Source organism: Danio rerio, chromosome 20 (assembly GCF_052040795.2).
Source record: "Danio rerio strain M-AB ecotype USA chromosome 20, GRCz13ab, whole genome shotgun sequence".
Classification (NCBI taxonomy): domain Eukaryota; kingdom Metazoa; phylum Chordata; class Actinopteri; order Cypriniformes; family Danionidae; genus Danio; species Danio rerio.
The window spans coordinates 22,794,815-22,819,406 of NC_141040.1; the positions used below are offsets into that span (position 1 = coordinate 22,794,815).

Sequence of the window (24,592 nt, forward strand, 5' to 3'; positions counted from 1 at the left end):
TAATAAGATCTTTATGAGTACTAATCAACAGCCAATATTTTGATAATATGGAGGATAAAGCAATAAACACTAATAGTGGGAATTGGTAAACTTATATGTTAGCAATATGTTTTTCTATTAAGTGATAAAAATATTCATCTGTAAAAACCTGACTCTAATATGTCAAAAAATAAATAAATAAATAAACCAGAATTGCAAACCTGATTAGATGGTTTATTTTACAAAAAAAAAAAAAAAAAAAAAAAAAGAAAAGAAAAGAAAAAGAAAGAAAAGTCTCATTTAGACTTCCCCCCCCCAGTTCTAAATGTAATCAATCAGCAATGGGTGTACAATGATAACTTTTTTACTCTATTCACAAGGAACATGAAATTAATAACATGGGAAATGGAAATTTGTTGGAATTCAAAAATTCAAGTTTGAAATTGAGATAACGGGTACAGTGACAACGACTAATGACATTCCTAAATTAGGCTAAATAAAAAAATCTAAAATTGTAATCAAAAATTTTATTACCGTTAAAAACAGTAGTCATTATATAGAAATTGCAACATTTTATTGCGGGTGTCTGAGAAGAGACAGATTAAAGTGTTCTAGGCATAACGTCCAAATTAAACTTTGCTGCCCTCTTGTGAACGGTTTGTAATGGCCTCGTGTTTTGTTTTTGAATCTATTTTAATTTTTAATTTCTGATATTTTCTACAGCTAAAACCAACTGAAACCTGATGATTAAAAATCCTGGAAAAAAATTATTACTCATGGAAGAAATTATTAAGACAAATTCAAACTCAATCGAGAGATTCCTCCTATTCATCAAGGCAACTTCATTAAAATATTTAAGTAAATAAATATAAACAAACAAACAAACAAACAAACAAACAAAATAAATAAATAAATAAATAAATATTTTTTGTTAAAAAATATTATTTGGCATTTTATATGAGTACAATGTTGTATTTTATTAAATAAAAATGATGTGATGTCTCCCCTCTCCCTCTTTTGACCAGTTGATAGATCTTTTGCTTTTGCCCAGTTACAGTGACATGTTCAAAATGGAGAGAAGAATGAAGAGATGTGAAGTGCTAAACAGAAAATGAAAAAAGAACATATGAAACAATGAAAACCGCTGTGTCAAGTTTGATAATAAGAGATTGGTAGAGAGGTAAGCTTAACCCACACTATTAATTGGGAAGGCAGATAAGGATAAAAGAGAAGAGACTGAAATACATATAGAGGAGAATAAGGATAAGAATGAGGAGATGAAGATAAAAGAAGAAAGTTTTGGCCTATAAATGTTAATGTGGAAAAATTGTACACAAAGGACAAGCCCAACACAAGGATTCACGTAAAGAAATGTGCAAAACTCTTGCACAACACCAACTATTACATGTTATAGTGTTGAGCAAAAAGGTCCACAACGCTAAATGTCATGGATGTATTCTGAGTATAGTCTAGGGTTTCTTGATTTTTCCCACCAACGTTTTCATGCCTATAATTCTATATAAATTCTAATTCTATTTGCATAGATATTGAGATCTCAGGATTGCACAACATTAACATACTTTGGAGCAAAATGTTAGTGTGCACAAAAAAGTTAGTGCTGTGCAATGAGAAATCTGCACATAAACAACAACAACAACAACAACAACAACAACAACTCTTTTGGGCAGAAAGGTTAGTGTGGACACAAGGTTTGTATTGTGCGAAAAGACATGTTCACAAAAACACACCCACACAGCAAAACACTAACTAAGCACTAACTTTAAACAATAAAGCTAAATATTATTGTGCAAAAAAAAAAAAAAAAAAAAAGAATAGTTAGTGCTTTGCAAGGAAAAAAAACTGTACAATTAATTTGTTTAAGCCAAAAAGTTAGTGTTCAAAAAAAGGAACTTGTGCAAAAGGTTAACTTTGTTTGGGCAAAAATTTAATGTGCAGAAAAAATTGTGTTGTACCAAAAATGTTTATTTGTTTTTTTTTTGTTTTTTTTGTATCTTCAGTTAATTGTATAATTATGTGATATGATGTCTTCTTTATTCATCCAAGTTTATTGCTAATAAAACATTCTGTAAAGCTTAAGCAATGTCATCATTCCTTTTATTTATTTTTTTGTCAGGCTTTCTCTTAGTGTTTTGGTGTTCATTTTTCAGATAAACAAAGACAAAAAAGCTGGTAAAAGAGGGGGAATTAGGTCAGAAATAGATTCAAGCCAGATTTCAATACAAGTCATTGTCAAGATACTGTATATCAATATTATCATTCAATAACAAAACACATAAACTGAAATTTGCAAATTACGATATGCTTACCTCTTGAATATTGTGTTGAATTTGCTTGAATACTCGAGTTAACATTTGGGTGGAAAAATGCAACTCATGGCAACCCTCTAGCGGTTAATAAACAAAACTGCACGTGTTCGTCGAAGTTTCATTCAGCATGCGTAAGTATATAGGCCTGAAAATATTCAGTTGTTCTATAAAGTATTACGTTACATTTATAAGTAAGGTTGTTGTAATTTATATCGGTAAGTTGACAAGCATGTTTCTAACACATAACACAACAAACGGTATTCACTAGTTGTCATATCGACGCAACAACAACAAAAATATTCGAAGATGTCATTGAAGATTCCAGTAAATTCCTGTCTGAAGTAACCTTTCATCTTTTTATTGTTTATATAATGAGACAAATCTGCTATTATTTAATCTTTAGACTCTAATTTAGCACACAGAATTGCTACTACTGCAGAAAATATAACCAGTTTAAATTGTAGGCCTACAGAAAAACCCTGTAGACTGCATTACAACATACCACAGTGTTATTAGAAACTAAGCTTCTGTGACATACTGTCTCTCTTTATCAACCATTTCCCACATTGTTTTGAATTCTATGCTGTACAGTGGGCTTATTGTTAAACTCAAATGTTATTTATGTTAATGTTCATAGCAATATTTGTACCAGACAAGTGTGAAATTAATTTAAAAAGGAATACAAGAACACCATGTACATTCAGACAGACTGAGAAAGTTAAAAAGTGTTTGGTTGTGCTCGCTCTTCCCTACATAGTGAACAAGTAAGAAAAGCAGAAATATAGATGAGCTGTGAGGCTTCTATGCAGATTTATAAAATAAAACTCATCTTTATTTCTTATTTATTATTATTTATAGCACTTTTACTATGTAGATTGTGTCAAAGCAGCTTAAGATAGAAGTTCTAGTGAATTGAAACTGTCAGTCCAGTTTTCAGAGTTGTTCAGAGTTCAGTTTAGTTCAGTTCAGTTCAGTGTGGTTTAATTTTTACTGCTAAAAAGTTGAAACACTAAAGAGCAAATCTTTTGATGCGCAGCTTCACAAGTCCCAAACCAAGCAAGCCATTAGTGACAGCGGCGAGGAAACAAACTTCACCAATTGACCAAGGTGAAGGAAAAAACCTTGAGAGAAACCAGGCTCAGTTGGGCATAAACATTTCCTGGCCAAACTTTTTCTGCAGAGCTGCTGTCTAGGCGCCAGAGAATGGAGAACGCTGGACGTCCATCGTGACAGAACCTGCAGGTGTGATATAATTGCTGCCCTTCACAGTATGTACCTTCACAAAATGTCTCCCTCCAAAATATTGCATCATTTTGTTACATTTTACTCCGAAATACACTCTCAGAAATAAAGGTACCCAAGCTGTCACTGGGGTGATACCTTTTCAAAAGGTACACATTTGTACTTAAAGGGTTTATAATGGTACTACAAAGGTATATTTTAGTACCTACACATTTTAAGAGGATCACTTTTGTACTTTTTAGGTACTAATATGCACCCTTGAGGTATTAATATGAACCTTTTAGGAACAAATCGAACCGTACCTTTTGAAAAGGTACCACCCCAGTGACAGCTAGCATACCTTTATTTCTGAGAGTGTACAGTTACCTAACTTCCTTCATGACATTTGCTGTGTTACAGAAGATAGTGAGTTGTTCCAAAAGGTATTGGCATTTTTAATTTATGCCACTTCCCAAAAATCTAAATCATTCAAGTAATTTTGATACTTGGCATTAAAAGGAGGGACATTCTCATTTCGAGACTGGCTGGACGAAATTCTGTGTAGTGCAGAAGGAGTCAGGATGTTGTGAATTTACAAGTTTTAAAGATGATGTGATATGACGAAAATTTAAAGCCACAAAATAGTTGTGATTTAATCCAATATTCAAGACCTAACAGGGTTTAAAAACTGCAAAGAAAATGAATGTGCAAAAGATAGACATCAGATTAACTGAAATTTAACCGTAGAAAACCGCAGTGCCTATAAAGGGAAACGCTGTCTGTAGGGGCTAGCCAACAACATCCTGTGAAAAAAGCTACTGCTGTGTAGAGCTAAATCCTATTTAGATGCAGACTTGAACTTGAATCAGCTGTATCTTGTTCAACTTGACAATATTTTAGTATATATTTTTATCTTTAGGCATAATATGAAGCTACTATTTTTTTAAATGATAATTAGAGAATATTTTAACAACACAAATTACAGCGTTCAGCATAATTAAGTACACCACATTTTGAAAATGAATATTTAAATTTTCCATTTCTCAGTGAATTTAGGCTATGTATTTTGGTGCATTTCAACAAAACAGATTTATTAAAGAGATATATTTATTAAAATTATATTGTAGTCACCAAACATACTTAGAAATTGAATGATAATCACATTAAATTCAAGCAAAATATTGAAAAAAAAATGCAACCTACAAAATTTTTACATTTTTTGCTTTTCTTGATTTTTCCTCTTTTTTAAATTTGTATTTAATATTTTTCTATAGCCAAAATTTGGGTGTACTAGTTTTTGGATGTACTTATTTGTGCTGAGCACTGTATATTCTTAAAAATTTCACATTTAATTAAGTATGTAATCCTTTTTTGGTGGTCTAATTATTTGTGAACTTTTTTGCAGTTTCTGTGTAAACATAATTTCTAAACCAAATTTTTTTTTTCAGTCTATATAATGAGAACAGATTCCTTCTATGATTTTTAAAGAAGGTTTCATTTCTTGAAACATATTTGGAATTGTTATTTCGGTGTTTCTAAGAAGTGCTCATGCTTCCTTGTTGCCAACATGCATAGAAACAACAACATCATGAATTTGGCTAAACTCTTCAAGAATGAAACAGTTTCCCAGAATAAGGATGTTGAAAATGCTGTTGGGTGCAGCTTCGTTGTCTGACATCACATGGTCATCATATGCATGCTTTACTTTAAGGCATTTACATAGTTTGTGAATTAACCAGTGACAGAGGAAAGGGAGGGAGGGGAAAGCTAAATAAACACAACTACTGATCTCTGTTTATCTCTTTCCACTAATGGGGTCTCTTAGGGCATATGTGCTGGGCCTCTAATGCAGACTAAACCTGTGTGTTTCTGTGTCTGTGTGTGCAGTAGATAGTCTCTCCATGTCTTCAATTATTTATTTTTTATATATGAACAAGAGAGATACCTAAAACCTAACATTGGATTATTACATATTTAAGAGTGCCGAGGACACATAACATGTAAGTACAAATTTTATAATTTACTTTAAAATAAAAGTGCACAGCAGTTGACCATGATTGCTTAGTGAGTTTTTTAAAGTTACATTTTTAGATTATTTGACCATGTTAACCATGACACGCAAAAAGTTTAACTTTAAAATTAATTAATGGCTGTTGTTCTGTAATTGTTTGAGAAATTTACTAGTAATTTCTGAGTAAAATTGTTTGTTTTACATCATCTTTACAGATAATAAGTGTGATTTAGATAATGATGATGCTTGTATTTATTAATAATTTTAAAAAGGTAATGTAAAAATGATCATCAATCATCTCCAAAGTATTCTCAACATCACTGTTAACATTTTTACGTAACTCACTGATCTGTTAATTGTCTAAGAAATGTCTTGTTTATCTTTTGAACTAGTTCATACTTTTGTCCGATGGAATCTGTTTTCATAACATAAGGGTAAGAAGTCACATTTTATTTCAAATTTTAATATGCTGGTTTGTTATTTGTGTGATCAGATTCACATTTGTGTTTGCTATAGAGCAAGTCATCTATTTGTATAAGCTATTACATTTTACAGACTAAAGCATAAGGAGACTATTCATTTTATAATTGTATGGATGACACTTCATTTATAATATGTTGGTTTATTATTTGTGATCAGATTCACATTTGTGTTTGCTATGGAGCAAGTCATCTGTTTGTACTTACTGTAAACTATTGTATTTTACAGACTGAAGTATAAAGACACTGTGTTCATTTTATAATTGTATGGATGACACTTCATATTTAAAATGTTGGTTTATTATTTATGTGATCAGATTCAGATTTCTGTTTGCTAGAGCAAGTCATCTAAACTTAGCAAACTATTGTATTTTACAAACTAAAGTATAAAGACACTGTGTTCATTTTATAATTGTATGGATGACACTTCATATTTAATATGTTGGTTTATTATTTGTGTGATGAGATTTGCATTTTCAATGACTGTCTGGTTGAGTAAATCGTTTAATTATAGTGAAATCATTAACTGTTGATGCTGTACAGTATTTATAAATAAATGTGTAACTTATGTGGATGAGCTTAAAAATCTTTTTTCTTTTGTTTAGCACCAAGAATGATGAATATCTGGACCTTTCAGCATATCTTTTGGACTTTTACTGAACTCCACAAGGTGTGATTTCCAGCATCAAATCAAATTTTATAAATAAATGTTAATTAACCCTACACAAGAAGATGATCACATTTCATTTTTAAGGATGGGTTGTGCTTGTAGTGACCAGAACCATCCAAAAGGTCATGAGCATTATAATTCAACAAACTCTAAGACATCTCACGTAAGTATTGCTGGTTTTAGTATTTAATTATAATTTTTAATTTAATTTAATTTAATTTAATTTAATTTAATTTAATTTTATTTTATTTTATTTTATTTTATTTTATTATTAATTTTTTTAAGTTTAAAAAAGCTAATAGTTTTTGTATTCTGTGTTTTCTTTCTTTTTATGTTTGTAAAAATTATGTTTATGACATTAAAGTCACAGAAGCATAGTTTGTAATAACATTGTGGTATGTTGTAATGCAGTGTTACCAGTGGTGTAAAGTAACTAATTACAAATGTTATCTTAAATTATATTTAAAAATGTATTATGTCTTGTTTTTAAAAAACAAACATTTTGGTCAATAAGTTATATATATTTTATATATATTATATATTATTCTTGTTATTTACAGGCGTCAAGAGATCACAAGAAGCAAAACAACAACCAAGGTAATGCATATGTTTTATTTCAGTTATCGAATTTGGCATTAGTGAAGAGTATCTGTTTATTGCAACTTATTTAGTAATATTTGAATAGTCATTATGGTTTTTGGCCTAATCACTGTGTTTCTACTGAAAATGTTAAAATCTTTTCTAAAAAAGAAAGGAAAAGGAAACTTTTATAATGCTATGGTCACATCATTAAACATATTGCATTGTCTAAAATAAAGACAATAATATACATCACAAATGCAAGGAAAAGCAGACAAAACATGTCCCAAAAATAATTAAGCTTTTGATCAAAATGAAATGTAAAAATGAGTTGTATTGGCGCTATTAGTTATCAGTTGGTTATTATGTATTAGAGTATTTTGATTAAAATAGGTAAATGTTTAAAATAGAGGTAATTAAATTCACTTTTCATAAGAGAAAATGTTATTTCTTAACCCTGGTTTACATGATGAGATGTTGCAGATGTAAGATTATTTGAAAGGAATTTTTTAACAAATTTAACTTTTTTTTTTCAGATGAAGATGTTGTTATTGCACAATATGACTTCCAGCCTGCTAGTGAAAATGATCTTCAATTCAAAAAAGGGGACAGACTCAGGATTATTAAGGAGTGAGTAAACAACTTGCTAAATATGAATATAGACTATAACTAAAATACAGCACAAATTCTAACATGTTATAATATAACAAGAAGTTGTGAAGTATTGGGTATTTATTTGTACAAGAATCCAAAGCTTAAGTTAGAACTTATTAACTTTATGACGCTCAATTTAAGCAAATGTACAAATGGTATCTATAAGGGAACAGAATAGATAAAAGTGGATGAAAAGATAAGAGATTAAATAATTTGATAATCAAATTATGGGGTATTTGGGGCAACAAAGAATAATGAATAATATTAAACTTGTGCATTTCTTAATGATTGAAATTTGTTTTATACAGATATTCAGATGTTCTGTTCATAATGATAACATTTGTTAGTGTTTGAATAATTGTTTTAAAGGTTTTATTATTTTGTTCGAAATAAATCAATCAAATCTAATTAAATTTGAATCTGTGTTCCAAAAGTACCCAACCTGATGTCACAAGGCAATGTAACTCGTCAGAACAGAAGGGAACTCATACAAATTCATACAATTCCGTTTGTATAAAAAATTTATGATATTTGTGCCCCCAAACTCCCCCTTTACCCTACCCCTCTTTGGGACATGAACAAGTTATACTAAAATGTATGAATAAGATCTGACGAATTCATTTGAATTAGTTGCTAAATCAAAACATTATGAATTGCTGAGAGATGGCGCTAAAAATACCCTCAAAAATGTTTTTTAAAAAGTGTTAATATTGCTGTTATGCTTCATTTAAACTCACTCCAGATTTGCTTTAAATGTTTCAATTCCAAAGTCATGTAAATTAGTACAAACTTCAATCTCACAGTAAAAAGAAAAAGCTAAATCTGATATGTCTTGGTTGTTTTTTGTTTGTTTAGAAATGGAGAATGGTGGTTGGCGAAGTCCTTGGTCACAGGTTATGAGGGATTTATTCCATCTACGTATGTGGCAAGAGCGCAAACGCTACAGGTGGAGCGGTAAGAGCAAATATGATCAATAAATGTTTTTTTTTTTTTTTTTTTCTCACGATAAATAGTGTTTGCTGCTTTTTGCTGTATTTCAGCTGTGGACTCCAAATGTTGCTCTGCTGTTTTACTGTGCTTAATAATATCAGCATCTTTGGAATGTCCCTTGTCTGTTGTATAATTTGCTGACTTACTTGGAGAAGAATGATATTATTAAGGTTCCTGTTTTTGTTCCAGATGGTTTTTTAAGGACATGAATCGTAGAGATACAGAGCGTCTTCTGCTAGCACCAGGAAATAAACCTGGTTCCTTTCTTGTGAGAGAAAGTGAAACAACCAAAGGTCAGACATTTCCACATTATCACTTATTGTGTTGTACTGTATGTCAGTGGTTCACTGGTTAGGATCAATGACTTATTTATTAATTTGTTGCTGCAGTTTATTACAATAACATTGTAATATAGTGCTTATTGCACGCAGTTGTTTAAGGGCTTTTGCCTTTAATTAATTATTTAGCAATATTAAAAAGAAATACAAGTGTCAAGTTGTAGAACTTAAGGATACAAAAATAGGCTAAAGCCGAGGTGTTTCTGTTGCTTGTAGTTTTATTTTATATACCATTTGGACTAAGAAGAGAGGATTTATTTGGTTTATTCATTTGATTAATTTTGTGAGAGGACTGGACTCTTGAAGGCTTTGATTTTGTTACTGTCTGTAAGATTTTGTGAGGCATTGTGTCATGAATTAGGACTCCTGGCTGCAAAATAAGTCTAATAAAGTAACCAATATTACCTAACTGATACTAAAGAAATCATATAGTACTGTCGATCTGTGTAAACATTTTAGAAACCACTTAAAAACTTTATATCGATTTAGTATTTTTTATGTTTGAGGTTTTAGTTTGCAAGTAATAATAATTGTTATTCTGTGATATTTTCTCCAAATTTAAAATAAAACAATTTTTTACACTTTTACAAATTGAGCATTTTTGGTGCAGAAGATAACAAAAAAGTGTCACGTTTTAGAACATGCTGGTATTCAGTTTTAGAAATCAATATTTGGTCAAAAAACCCACTGTAAAAAAATTGTTGAATCAGCTCAAAATTGTAAGGCAACTTCCTGCAGAGCTTTTTTGAGATGATTCAGTTTTCAACCCAAATTTTGCACTTGACTCTAATAAAGTTAAGTCAACTCAAAAAGCTCTGTAGCAAGTTGCCTTAAAATTTTAAGTTGAGTGAACCTTTTTTTACAGTGCAGATGTTTGTCATAGTAAATATAAACGAATTGAAAAAATCTGACAATTTTTTTTTAGGGAAAATGCTACAAATATCAATACTGTAATGTGTGATTTGAAAGAAATGTTATCAAACCTTTATAAAATAAACCAACAGACCCTTTTCACATTTCCGGATTGCTCAGTAGCGGAAGGCAACATCGCTGGGTAAACTGAGTGAATGGGAGAGTACAACAAATAATTTTTTTACAACTCTATTTGCTGTAACAATAAAAAAAAAAACTTCTCGATGGTGTTATCAAGACTTTTAGAAAAAGGAAAAAAAATTGTGTGAGACTGATGACGGCAGCCAGAGGAGAGAATAACGTCAAATTTACTCTCAGCACTATAAACGCTGCATTAGAAACACCTCACATAAGCTTTAACTAAAAACATTGATCAAATTTAACATTTTATCAAACATTAGAAACTTTCAAGGATTTAAGATCATGATGACCATTAAACACGTTATAACAGTCTTGTGAAAAGGGTCCATATGAATATTTTACTTAAACCAATATCAAATAAATCCATATCCTCTAAATCCAGAGAAGCAGAACTTTTAATTTTTTTTTCATTAGTGTACACTATTCTATCACTGTAAATGAGTGTTTTACATCAGACCATTCAAACTAAATGAATATCTGAAGGAACTCCTAATATTCAGCGTTCAGAATGTTACTTTTATTTGACTCTGCTCAAATTCTTTGTTGATAAAGGATGCATTTTTCAAAGTTTACGGTCTGATCTGCTGATCTTCAGTTCACATCATGCAGAGCGCTGAAAGAGCAAATAAATGTCAAACTATGTACTGAGATTTGCTTGTGTTTTTGCTCAGAGCATAAGTAGAGATAAAAATAGCTTTTCTAACTTTTTTCTAAGCTTTTCTGTTTGTCTGATTTTAGAGCCAGGGGAGGTGCAGAAACTAGACGTAACTGGAATTTATAATTTTTTTTATGCAGATTATTATTATTTTTCATTTTAGTAAACCTTGAAATAACTAATATTGTTTGATTTTATGCATAAAGTATCAAAACCTGATAAATAAATTTGTATGCGTAATATTTATATCTTGTTTATAATGTTATTTATATATATATATATATATATATATATATATATATATATATATATTTTTTTTTTTTTAGTTTTTATACAGTTATATTGTCATTATTTCATTATCATTATTTTATTTTTTCATTATATCATCAGTTTTATATTACTACACTGTAAAAAAATATGACAAAAAGTCATGAAAACAAATGCCTTTATGTTACTTTGCCTTTAATTTAAAAAGTTTCTTAATTTTTAGTTTCTTTCTTTAATTTTTAATAACCAGTTTCTTTTTTGTTGTACAAAATTTACTGTTGTATTTTTAGTCAGTTTGAATGATTTGAGATGAAGTTCATTTGATTCTGAAAAATTTAAGGCAGGGAGAATTTTATTTACAGCATACCTTAAGGGAGGTTTACACTTACAAAACCCCACTAAACAGCTTGTGACCAGTTTATCGAAGAATTTATCACACTATACAAGGTGCATTAATCAACATCAGCTATTTTAGTTACATCTAAACCCACCAATGATCTGTTTATGAAACTCTTTTATGATTATTTTTAGTTTTCATTCCAGTGGTGCCTGTCAGATTGAATTCACTTGAGCATCTATTAATCACATATTTGTCTGAATCTGAAGCTGGTCTTTATTTAACTCATGTTTGTGAATGCTCCTTCACAGGTGCGTTCTCTCTGTCCATCAGAGACTCCACTCCAGAGCAGGGTGATGTGGTCAAGCACTATAAGATTCGAGCCCTGGATAATGGCGGATATTACATCTCCCCGTCCACAAGCTTTTCTTCTCTTCAAGAGCTGGTGAAGTATTACTCTAGTAAGTGCTCAGAGCTGCAGCAAAGGCTTTTTCTGTTTCCTCTACTGTGTAGTTTCTGTGGTGGAAGCAGCAAAGAACAGGATAAACACTTGCTTTAACCACTAGATAAATAGGTCAGAGCTCATAGACTGCACCATCGCCACCGTTTTGGTTTGTTGTGTCTTTTTATAGAACTGTGTACGAGTCATTTTTCTACGTTTTGGTTTGGGGATGTATTATAAAGCCAGTAAACATAGTTTCATTTCAGTGAACCAGGGCCGGCCCAAGCCTTCAGGGGGCCCTAAGCAGGATTTTATTTGGGGCCCCCTTGGTGCAAACAATATGGCAAATTATCGTAAATCCTTGATAATTCGCACACTATAAATTTAAAACACACATTATCGATTTTATTCGCTGTAGCTGTGTTGCTTACATCATAAAATATATGTTTTAAGACAATTCTAAATATTATTCTGCAGAAACAACTTCCTATTGATCCAACTTTTTATGTTACTACTTGCCCAAATCTAAATAATTGACACAAAACATTAATATGGGCTGGCAGAAACAAAAGCAGCTGGAAGTAGCCAATAAAATACTTTTTTTTTTATTATTCAGGCACAAGACGCTGTCAAACATAGTGACAATAAAGATACATTTATTTTTTATTGAATATAAATGTTAACACTGAAAAAAAATCATATTGTATTTTGTAGTTCAAATAACTTAAAACATCTATTTAAACTAAAATCAAAGTAAATCAGGAAGCATTTTCTAGACATACTCGCATATTAGTCAAATTACTAAATATGTACAAAAATTGTTCAGTTTTCAGAAACAAATTCTAAATTAAGTGATTTTTTTTTTTTTTTGTAAAACAAATTAATCTGCCAATGAGATAAGTAAAATAATCTTATTTAAAACCTAAAACAATATTCTTTATTTACCCTAATTGGCAGATTATTGAGCTTTTTTAATGAAAAATTCACATAATTTTGACTAAAAATCTGTCTAGAAAATGTGTATTGGTTTAAGAATTTTTAGATATTTGGACTAAAAATCACACAAAAACTATAAGAAAGAAAATCATTTTTGCAGTGTATTTACCAACTGTCAATAAATCAGAAGCTTATTTTTTATCACCAAGTTCATGAAAAAGCATTTTGCTGCTGTTCCGGGCACTGCTGCTTCAATCACGATATCAATGATTCTGAGATATATTGATAGATCACAAGAAAACCAGCCACAATATATCACAATTTTGGTAAACGAGGGGGAAAATGCATCAAAAAAAATTATGATATTCTTTTATAAACACGCATTTATAGATTTGCAACAATGTAAAACAAGTGCACATCTGTCAAACAAGCTTAAAAATGCTGATGTGCAGAGAGGAGTTTATGACTGAAGAGCATCTATCACAGCAGCAGAATCTCAATTTTGTGCAATGTGCATTTAAGAAAAAAACTGTCAAAAAAGTAATTTATTGCATTCTGTAAACTTAAAACATTACAACTTGACCAACTCATTTTATGTAAACATGGAAAATTTTTATGCTTAAACCAGGTTTATTTTTAATAAAAAAATATGTATTCCCACTATTTTTTCAACTGATCAGAATGCTCTGAGAGGTGAGCACAGACTCCTCTGAGTACGTATGTTTTCAGCAGTGGAGAACATTAGTTATTTACTTATCTGTTTAAGTTTTTTAATTCCCCTAATATTTTTTGCCAAAATACCACCCACAAGACTTTGACAAGTTCTGTAAGAGTCAAATAAACGCAAGACCCTTGTAATTATATGTTCATGTCCTATTGATATCTTTATATATTTTGGCGGAGTTAAAAAGTTTGAGCACATAAGAAGTTGCACTGGCCGCGGGCACGCGCGAGTGATATAGCGAAGTGAAAGCGCGTCTGTTAGAAACTAGTGGCGAATTCGGGGGAGCTGGATGTCTCAAACACACAAATACATTGGCCCAGCTTGGACAGAAGAAAGTGTCTGTATGCCTGAGATATTCACCATTGCAATGGCTCATCTCAGTGGTTTACATGACGCTGGTGTATGTCCGATGATCCGCCATTACGCGAAGCGCCACCTGGTGGCGGCTGGGTGTACTGTAGCTAAAGCGGTTATCTGCTGCAGTCAGTGTGGAAAACTGATTAATTAAATCAGATCTTTTGTAAATTTAGGTAAATATCTTGGCGCCTGAGTATGTATCGCTGTCAGAAATAACACTATAAATGGGCACATATTTTGTCCCATCACTAATCAACAACTCAACAAACTAAAACGAAAGTCACACAATAATTTCAAACCAAGTGTGCCGCAAGCCTACGTTTGAGTGAAGGTTTCGGCCGTTAGATCGCCCCCTGGGGGCTGGCTGCAGTACAAGTCATAAAGCCCGCCTCCCCCGTGTTAATGAAGGAGACTTGAGCCCAAATAAAAAAAAATATTACACTTGCAATAAAATGTCCCGAAAGATAGTTCTGGTCGATTAAGGCACTGGTTATTGTGCTGAAATAGGTGCAGATCTTCATTTTTGTAAACAGTTTGTTTTTAGCAGTAATTTAATGCTGGGCGTGTCATCGTGATTTACAGCTGTGATTGACAGTTTCTCAAAGCGCGGCGTCTGAGCTTCGGCAGGAGACTGAAGTAGACTGAAATGTTATTATTCGATTTCTGTGTTATTTTACCATGACAAAATGAGTTCAGCAGTAAACTATAGTTTCTGACATACATGATCCTGGTGGAACACTGTTTATTCGCTAAGTTCAGGGCTTTTTTCGGGCTTTATTAGTTTGCTGATACACGCCTAGCCACCCAGATAGCAAAACACAGTTCCGGCTAGATTCTCGCCTGCCGGGAACTTATCTCTTAGAGCTCAGACTGACTAATGTTACCTCTGCTGGACCTACTCCGGATGCCTGGACTCACTGCCCGATTCCAGTCCGAGTCAATCGAGCCAGATGCGGCGGCCGAGCGAGCCGGTGCTGCCGCATGCGAGCCGGAATCAGCCCGCGACGCCGCGAGTAAAGTTATGCGCTGCGGCCTGGAGCTGGCGCGATTGAATATATAAAACCCTCATATTTGTTAACGTTATTACATCCATTTGTGTTGATATGACAGCAAACGCATGCTGAGCAGTTCGGGGGGCGTAGTTGATTTTACATAAAGCGTTTGATTGGAAGCTCGACTCCGCTCATTTTCGCGGCTCCTCCTCTGGCTCCATCAGACAATCCTTCTGCGCATGTCTGGCTCCAATTTCAGCAGTCTTTTGCGACAGTTTGTGCCCGTCAAGCAGGCGTTTTGCCCTCAAGGCGTTCAATGGGAAAAAGGGCTGTCGCGTCGTCCATATTTTTTACAGTCATTGTTTCAAACACTCTTGGGGGCCCTCTGGTGGCCCCGGTGCCCTAAGCAGCCGCTTAGCTCGCTTATGCCTTGGGCCGGCTCTGCAGTGAACTACAGTAGATGCTTGTTTTATTAAATTATTTTAACGTTTTTTTATGTTTGTGTGACTCTATTCAGTCACACCAAGAATAATAACTATAGTAGCGTCCACACTATCAGTATGATAATAAGAAAAAAGAAATCTCAATATATTTTCGATAATGAGAATTGTAAAGTATTAAGTTAATTGTGTTTTTGTGCCATAGTTTGGCCTGTCATGGATATATAAAAATGACACTAAAACCTCCTGTAGGTGATGGTGAATCACTGAGTCTTTTTAAATATGCTAATTTGTAGATCTCACAAGATGTTGTGGAAATCGTTGCAGTGTTAATTAAAAATTATTGATAATTACATTGTAAAATGTGTTGCGGAGAATATTTTTCCTAAATATTGGTATAAAATGTTTGCACCTCTCTTAGAAACAACACAGCAATTAAACATACGTTGTTTGTTTAAAAACAGGGTATCCGCGGGGACTTAAGAAGTCTTAAAATGTCTTAAATCTCAAAAGCTAAATTTTAGGCCTTTAAAATTAAATCTACTGAAATGTTGTGTTGTAGGTCTTAAATCTTTTATAACAGGTCTTAAATTTTCCTTTGCTCATTTGTTTTAGCTACCCAATCTGGCCATCACCAGCAATCCATCTCAATAAAAATAATAACTTTTTATTTAAAAATATAATTTAATTACTTTCCTTACAGTAACATTTCCTTAAAAGTTCTCCATTTATTTACTGCTGAGAATACTGACCTGACCTATTTTTTTATTTTATTATTTCATTATTATCATTATTGTAGACTAAAGTAATTGACAAGTAATTGATGTTTTGTTCTATTCTTGGTAAGGGTTATAGGGTTTGTGAATGGATTTATTTAATATTATTATTTAATATTCATTTAAAAAGAATTTAAACAAAATTATTATTATTGTTTTATTAAATGTTTTCAATTTTAATCATTTTTTGATAGGGCAAGTGAAAAATCTATTCGGACGGGGATATTAGAAAACTTTTATTAGCATTTAGCCCTGTATAAGTCTAAAATTTTATTCATAATTGTCTTAAAATGGCTTAAATGTTTTAAAATGTGATTTGGTGAAACTTGCAGAAACGCTGATAAATCATCCAGTTTTGTGTAAAAAATAATACATTATTTATACATTATAGATTAGAGCACAATATACAGTGCTCAGCATAATTGAGTACACCCCATTTTGAAAATGAATATTTTTATCCATTTCTCAGTGAATATAGGCAATGTGTTTGTGCATTCAACCAAAACAGATTTATTAAACAGATATATTTATTAAAATAACATTATAGTCACCAAACATAATTAGAAATTGAAAGATAATACAATTAAAATCAAGCAAAATATTGCAAAAAACAAACAAACAAACAAAACACAAAACCTACAGTACAAAATTTCAACTAAATGTTTCGATTTTTTTGCTTCTCTTGATTTCTCTATAGCATATAACTTTGGGTGTACTAGTTTTGAGTTATTTTGTTAGAAAAGTTCCAGATTTGGCTTCAGTACTGACTAATCTAATGTATATGCATTTACAATATTGTATAGCTTACTATTAAAAATATGAATTTAAAAGATAGATTTGTGAGGGGTGTACTTACATATGCTGAGCACTGTAGATTCAAATATGTATTTAACATACTTTAATACTTGCAAAACAATAGGTCTCATTTACTAAGCAGATGCGCCCGTGAGACAAACAGCACAATTTATTGTGTGCATTGCAATATTTTAATAAAAACTGTTCTATAACTCTGCTAATTAAACCTTCACACTCTGCTCTTACTGGTGGAATTTGCAATCAAAGAAGATTGACCATCAGGAAATTTCAAATTTAGTCATGAAACCTACAAGACTGATTTGACCAGAGTTTCAGTTTCTATAATGAAACTGCAACTTATGTATATATATATACACTATACCAGCTTTGCTGGCCTAAGGCTTTTGCACAATATACTGTATGATCAATCAGTCTCTTTACTTAAGTCCTTTCCAAAAAGAATGGTGTAATGTATTAAAGCCTATCTGTACATTTCAACATTCATAATTCCATCAATTCAGACAATATTCATTACAACAATGGTAGAAATGCAGCTCAAACCAGGACAAAAGCCTCTTTAAACTATACATCTTTAACAATCAAACCAAAGAAATTCTCTTACCTGGGCGATGTTTCGGCACAGTAGGTAGTGCTGTCGCCTCACAGCAAGAAGGTTGCTGGTTCGAGCCTCGACTAGGTCGATTGGCATTTCTGTGTGGAGTTTGCATGTTCTCCCTGTGTTCACATGGGTTTCCTCCGAGTGCTCCGGTTTTCCCCACAAATCCAAAGACATGTGGTAAAGGTGAATTAGGTAGGCTAAGTTGTCCATTGTGTATGTGTGTGAATGAGAGTGTATGGGTGTTTTCCAGTGATGGGTTGCGGCTGGAAGGGTATCGCTGCGGAAAACATATGTTGGATAAGTTGGTGGTTGGTGGCGACCACAGAATAATAAAGGGACCAAGCCGAAAAGAAGATGAATGAATGAATTAATTTTCTAACCTAACTCTTGTCAGTTTAGAGAAAAAAAATGCTAAATGTACATGACCACACTGTATATGTTTTGTGGTAAAGGGTCACATATATCTACATTTCTATTGCATATATATATATATATATATATATATATATATATATATATATATATATATATATATATATATATATATATATACATACATACATACATATATAATAGTGCTGTGAAACGATTTATTGAGGTAATAGTTTATTGACCAAAAAAAGAAATTAATAAATAATATATATATATACACATATATTACTATATAGGTGAGGCAGTGGCGCAGTAGGTAGTGCTGACGCCTCACAGCAAGAAGATCGCTGAGTCGCTGGTTCGAACCTCGGCTCAGTTGGCGTTTCTGTGTGGAGTTTGCATGTTCTCCCTGCCTTTGCGTGGGTTTCCTCCGGGTGCTCCGATTTCCCCCACAGTCCAAAGACATGTGGAACAGGTGAATTGGGTAGGCTTAATTGTCCGTAGTGTATGAGTGTGTGTGTGTGAATGTGTGTGTGGATGTTTCCCAGAGATGGGTTGCGGCTGGAAGGGCATCTGCTGTGTAAAAACTTGCTGGATAAGTTGGCGGTTCATTCCGCTGTGGTGACCCCAGATTAATAAAGGGACTAAGCTGACAAGAAAATGAATGAATGAATGAATATAACTATATATATATATATATATATATATAACGGATGCATATTCTGTAATATGTAAATGCAAACTTTAATCATGGACACGATTGAACGCACATGGGTGCTCATTTAGAACGCTCCAAATTGACTAACAAATGAACAAATTTTTAAAGCTCATGTGCCTGTATGCACGTGTTCAGAATTTAGTAAAACGTTTTTGTAAATTCAAATGTGCGCATATATTTGTAAAAAGTACATGCAATTATTAGTGAATAAGACCCATTGTGTTTTAACATTCCTGTCAGTTATAAATGTAGTTAATTTCCTTAGTATTAAATTCCACAACCTCTGTTTCTATGAAAAACTAATTTAAAATACCAGAAAGTCATCAAACTTAACTCAGTTGTGTCGAGAATAAACAAGAATCACTGTCACTGGATTCATATTTTCGCACTTGGTAAATGTAGATGAGAATTGTTTTTGCCCAAACATGGACCAAATAGATAAAATAAATTATGTAATTTATTAAATAGTAAAGTGGCCAAGACTGCAAGTGTGGGCAATTTGAAGAGTCCCACTGTCTAAATCCCTGAATCCTTTATTCAAAGATATTCAGAACAACTGATTAATTTAGAAACAAAACAAGTGACTGTCTTTATGAATGGATAATTGAAATATTAACTTACTCGATTTATTTAAAAAAGTCCCATTCAACAAAAATCTTTTTTTGTCCTGCTTTGATGGAATAAATTTTTATTGGTAAAACAGAAAAAAACAACAATATTGTGGCTATTCACATCCTTATTGCTAGAGTCATTGCCATGAAGATTTTTGTTCTTTTACCTATAGGGACAGCGGATGGTTTGTGCCAGAGGTTAGGAAATCCCTGTAAAAGCACCGCCCCTCAGAGACCCTGGGCTCAGGATGAGTGGGAGATTCCCAGAGAAACTCTGAAGCTGGTGAAGAAATTGGGTGCTGGTCAGTTTGGAGAAGTGTGGATGGGTAAGAAGCAGAAAGTTCAGCAATGTTGAGTTTGGGTGTTAGGGTCAAAAAGATGATTTGTGTTATATTCTTAATTTAAAATGATAGTTTTTAACAATACTAAAACATATGAACGCATAAAATATAATCATGTAGAGTCATATTAATGGTTTTAAATTGAATTAAATAAAATTTTCAATGGGCGAGGCAGTGGCGCAGTAGGTAGTGCTGTCGCCTCACAGCAAGAAGGTCGCTGGTTCGAACCTCGCCTCTGTTGGTGTTTCTGTGTGAAGTTTGCATGTTCTCCCTGCCTTCGCGTGGGTTTCCTCCGGGTGCTCCGGTTTCCCCCACAGTCCAAAGATATGCGGTACAGGTAAATTGGGTAGGCTAAATTGTCTGTAGTGTGTGTGTGGATGTTTCCCAGAGATGGGTTGTGGCTGGAAGGACATCCGCTGCGTAAAAACTTGCTGGATAAGTTGGCAGTTCATTCTGCTGTGGCGACCCCGGATTTATAAAGGGACTAAACCGAAAAAGAAAATGAATGAATGAATTTTCAATTTGAATTAAGAATAAAACAATAGTAGGAGCCAGTTTTCAATATTCTGACATCAGCAAAGCATGTGTTTAATCTGGCAGTGTTTCCTCAATTCCATAAATACAATTTTTGACCAAATATGTTTTTCAGTATTTGATGTATTCAGATGCTAAATTTAACAAAAAAGTTGCATTCTGCACACTTCAGAGTCAAATTCTTATTTTAATGGCCCTGGTCAAAATAGGTTTGTCTAAGGCCATGTGTCTGTGTGTCATGTGGCTTTGTATGATATTGTCACATGCAAACCACAAAAAATGATAAATTGTTTGCATCTTGCAATAGCTTTGATTTTGACCACGAGTGTGAGCATTAACCAATAGTTGCAAAAATCTCTGACCCAATTTCCTTTACTGTATGTGTCTGTGCAAATCATCACTAAATGTATGTTTATTCTAATCATGTTTTAATTATCACAGTGAACTTTAAGACTCCCTTAGGAAATAAATAATATAGTCATTTATAGTAAATACTATAGTGATTTTGGTTCATATAATTGTTAAGTGCTTGAATGAATGTGTTGTGGTTGTTGCTGTGGTAATACATAACTAGGAATAAAAACACATTACCTAATAATGTTGTTTTCTACAACTATAGGGTATATTATACTACAATAAACCACAGTTTACTGTAGCTAAAGGATACTACAGCATTAATTGCAGTTTATTAGTTTAAGATAATTAATACTGCAGTGTTCTTTAGCATTAATTAACTAATGTGTTGTAAATTCTACAATATGTACTTTAATATACTTTGCTAAATGGTTTTATAAATTACTTTATTTTTTCTTGTATGGTGGAAAAATAATACTATTAATAGAATATGTTTTTGTAAGTGTTTATAATATAGAATATTTATTGTTGCTTTTTGAACAGAATTATTTTAAGTGTATTTGAAAATGTATAATAATTGTTTTATCGTTATATATTTAGTAGGTTTTATGCTTAAAAAAGAGCAGTAGATACTAGATTTTATCTAGTTCATCATAAGTTGAAAAATAGTAGAGCAGGTCTCAAATTTGAAGTATTTAGGCACAATTATTGACAATAAACTGAATTTTGATAATAATGTAGAGGCTGTTTATAAGAAGGGAAGTCAGCGTCTCAGTCTCCACTGAAAATTGGGAAATTTTAATCTTAGTACACAGACTTTAAACATGGCATGTAGACCATTAATAGACAGTGTTCTCACATATAATATTTCTTTTTATGGTTTGGTAACACAACACTCAAACAGAAAAAAAAATCATCGCAAATTATCAATCAGGCAAATAAGATAACTGGCAACAAACAACATTTGCTGCAGTTTCTATTTGATTCCTTCATGGAAAAAGACCAACTGCAATGTTTAAAAATAATACACATCCCCTTCACTCGAAATGTTAGCATCTGGATGCAGGATTAAAATTCCTAGAGCCCGAAGAAATTCTTACAAAAAGTCATTTATCCCAATTGCAGTTGTTGTCTTAAATAGGATCACTGTTTGATGTAGATGGGGTGAATGTTAAGAATGATCTGCAGTAATATGTATGGGGCTAATTTGGTTTAAAGTTTTTAATTAATGTTGTTGTCTTAAAAAGTGATGATATTATGTGATTAATGTATGGTTGTATGTAAGTTACCAGTTTCAAAGACAAATTTCCTTTCTGTGCCAAATAGAATGAACAATAAAGTCTAAACTAAACTAAACTAAACTAAACTAAACTAAACTAAACTAAACTAAACTAAACTAAACTAAACTAAACTAAACTAAACTAAACCACAAAATGACTAGGCTGTTTGCCAGATGTGTAAAAAAGAGTTAAATGTTCTTTGTAAACAATGACAATTTGTTTCTAAATGTATTTTGTGTAGTATGTTTGTGTATTTATACTTTCTGAAAGTAGAAACAAAAGAAAATTATTCAAAGATGATTACAGAATAAAAGATTCTGTGAAGGAATTCTTGATTTCTTATTAATCTAAACATATGGCCAAAATAATCAGTCATAAAAAAACTAAATATACATAGTTTTTATGACATAAGTTGCAGCAATCTCTGACCTAATTTCCTTTATATACAGTATATTTATACACACAAACAGTAAATAGAATCTTTATATTTACAGTAGGCGGTTCATTCCGCTGTGGCGAATACTTACAGTAACAAGCCTGTGTGTCTGTTGCTCTTGTATTTAGGGTTCTACAAAAACAACCAAAAAGTTGCCATCAAGACTTTAAAGGAAGGCACGATGGAGCCTGAAGCCTTCCTGCAGGAGGCCAATCTGATGAAGCAGCTCCAGCATGAGAGACTGGTCAAACTGCACGCTGTCGTCACCAGAGAGCCCATTTATATTGTCACTGAGTACATGGCTAATGGTTAGAACCATATTATTATATTTAATAAAACACGTGTGTTTTTAAATTATGTGGCAAATGTCTAAATGATGCAATTGTCCTTTTTCTTTTTAAGGAAGCCTGTTAGACTTTCTGAAGACAGACGATGGCCATAAATTAAAACTTTCCAAGCTGATTGATATGACTGCTCAAGTAAGAATCATTTATTTATTTTGTTTTAATTTCTTTTGATTGCCTTCGTTACTTAGCAGCACTTAAATATTTCTGTGGCCCTGCAGATTTGAAACAAAAACACTTGAACATTGTGCACATTGATGATTTGTGTTTAATAGTATGCATTTGTGCACATTCATGCAACTTTTGTAACTATTTTAGGAACTGCTTTGCATCAAAACTATTCAGAGATGAGAAGAGGAAATGGCCTTTTTGGTTTTGTAAGCTCATGGTCTGAGCATTTAGTAGAGCTGAACACTTTTAAGATCCACCACAAATTCAGATTAATATCTTCCGGGCAGGATATTGCGTAGATTTTTCCATCGCACTGAAGCCCCAACTGTGCATGACTGTGATCTTGGTCTCTGTATGCAACACACAGCTTCCTGTTAGAGCCCACTGTTGATGCTGTCTGATATTTATAGTCTGCAATGCAAATGTACTGTACACAAAATACAGTTGAAGTCAGAATTATTAGCCCCCCCCCCCCCCCCCACCCCACTCCCCCGCCCCCCAGTGTTCAACAGAAGAAAGAAATTTGTTAAAGTTTAAATCCGAGTGTGAGTAAAAAATAACTAAATGATTAATTTTTGTGTTGAACTCACCCTAAATAAATATTCTCACAGATAGCGGAGGGCATGGCTTACATCGAGAGAAAAAACTACATTCACAGAGACCTGCGTGCCGCTAATATTCTCGTCTCAGAGACCCTGCACTGTAAAATAGCTGACTTTGGTCTTGCCAGGATCATAGAAACAGAATACACTGCACAAGAGGGTGAGTACACCAATGTATTTAGCTACTTTTTTACACTACCACAAATTAACAAGCACCAGTCAGTTCTGACATTTGGTTTCTAATGCAATGCACAGACATATCTGATTTTTAAAGTTTGATACGAGCTGCTGATATTCAAAAACGCCACCTTCTATCTGCGTTGAACTTTCCGTGGTGACTTTTTTTCCACTTTACAGCGTGATTGCATGATCACTCTGGCTTTATTTATAGTAATTTCAGTAACTGATTCAATCAAATTATAAATGTATTTTCCATGCATGCTTACAGTATATGTTCCACACCACTATTCATGGCCTATCATTGCATCTTGTTTTATTGATCAGGTGCAAAGTTCCCTATTAAGTGGACGGCTCCTGAAGCCATCAACTACGGTACTTTCACCATCAAGTCAGACGTGTGGTCCTTCGGAATTCTTTTAACAGAGATTGTCACATATGGCCGAGTACCGTATCCAGGTAATACGTTTTTCCTCACTTGGGTTTTGGCTTCCACTCACAGCTGTGTTGTGTAGGAGAGATGAGTAGATCTTGAGCAACCAGGTTGGGATTTTCTTCACAATTTCAGGCATGACGAATCCGGAGGTGATCCGTAACCTTGACAGGAACTATAGGATGCCGTGTCCAGACGCATGTCCAGGAGAGCTCTATGACATCATGACAAAGTGTTGGATGGAAAAGCCAGAGGACAGGCCTACTTTTGAATATCTGCAGGACACACTCAATGACTTCTTCATTGCTACTGAAGGCCAGTATGAGATGCAGCCATAACCTCCATGTGGAAACTGTATGAACTGTAATAAGGATGTACAAAACACAGAATGGACTAAATCCACACCAAAATGGATTATGGGGAATATACTGTAGCAAGAAAACTGCCTCCTTGTATATTAGTAAATATTTTATTTGGCACATTTTCACAGTTCCATCTATTTCTACGTTGTTCTTTTTACATTTGTTTCATTGTTCTTTCAAGTCTGTATTGTTTTCAATAAAATATTTAAGTTAGTC

The 24,592-nt window shown here is 32.9% G+C and overlaps 1 protein-coding gene across 42 annotated transcripts; it reads left to right on the forward strand.

The window, feature by feature from the left end:
• The first annotated feature begins 2,388 nt into the window (after positions 1-2,388).
• Positions 2,389-24,592, forward strand: blk (BLK proto-oncogene, Src family tyrosine kinase). Of its 42 annotated transcripts, none has more exons than XM_087297658.1 (18): positions 2,389-2,437; positions 3,343-3,413; positions 3,487-3,574; positions 5,415-5,527; positions 5,931-5,972; positions 6,623-6,687; positions 6,772-6,850; positions 7,248-7,284; positions 7,803-7,896; positions 8,776-8,874; positions 9,100-9,203; positions 11,872-12,021; positions 19,516-19,668; positions 22,416-22,595; positions 22,690-22,766; positions 23,414-23,564; positions 23,909-24,040; positions 24,150-24,592. In XM_087297658.1, exons 7-18 carry the CDS (start codon positions 6,773-6,775, stop codon positions 24,350-24,352), a joined length of 1,458 nt encoding a protein of 485 aa, XP_087153784.1. In that variant the 5' UTR covers positions 2,389-2,437; positions 3,343-3,413; positions 3,487-3,574; positions 5,415-5,527; positions 5,931-5,972; positions 6,623-6,687; position 6,772; the 3' UTR covers positions 24,353-24,592. The 42 variants fall into 42 exon arrangements, with proteins under 42 accessions (XP_087153784.1, XP_087153794.1, XP_087153813.1 ...); XM_087297668.1 differs by having other exon boundaries at positions 5,465-5,527; XM_087297687.1 differs by having other exon boundaries at positions 5,465-5,527; positions 6,790-6,850.

Excerpts from the sequence above, each read along its gene's own strand:
- blk (XM_087297647.1), top strand. The coding sequence starts at position 6,725 with ATGTTAATTAACCCTACACAAGAAGATGATCACATTTCATTTTTAAGG. Across the intron at positions 7,285-7,802 it reads GAAGCAAAACAACAACCAAG|ATGAAGATGTTGTTATTGCA; the intron begins GTAATGCATATG and ends TTTTTTTTTCAG. Across the intron at positions 22,596-22,689 it reads CACTGAGTACATGGCTAATG|GAAGCCTGTTAGACTTTCTG; the intron begins GTTAGAACCATA and ends TTTCTTTTTAAG.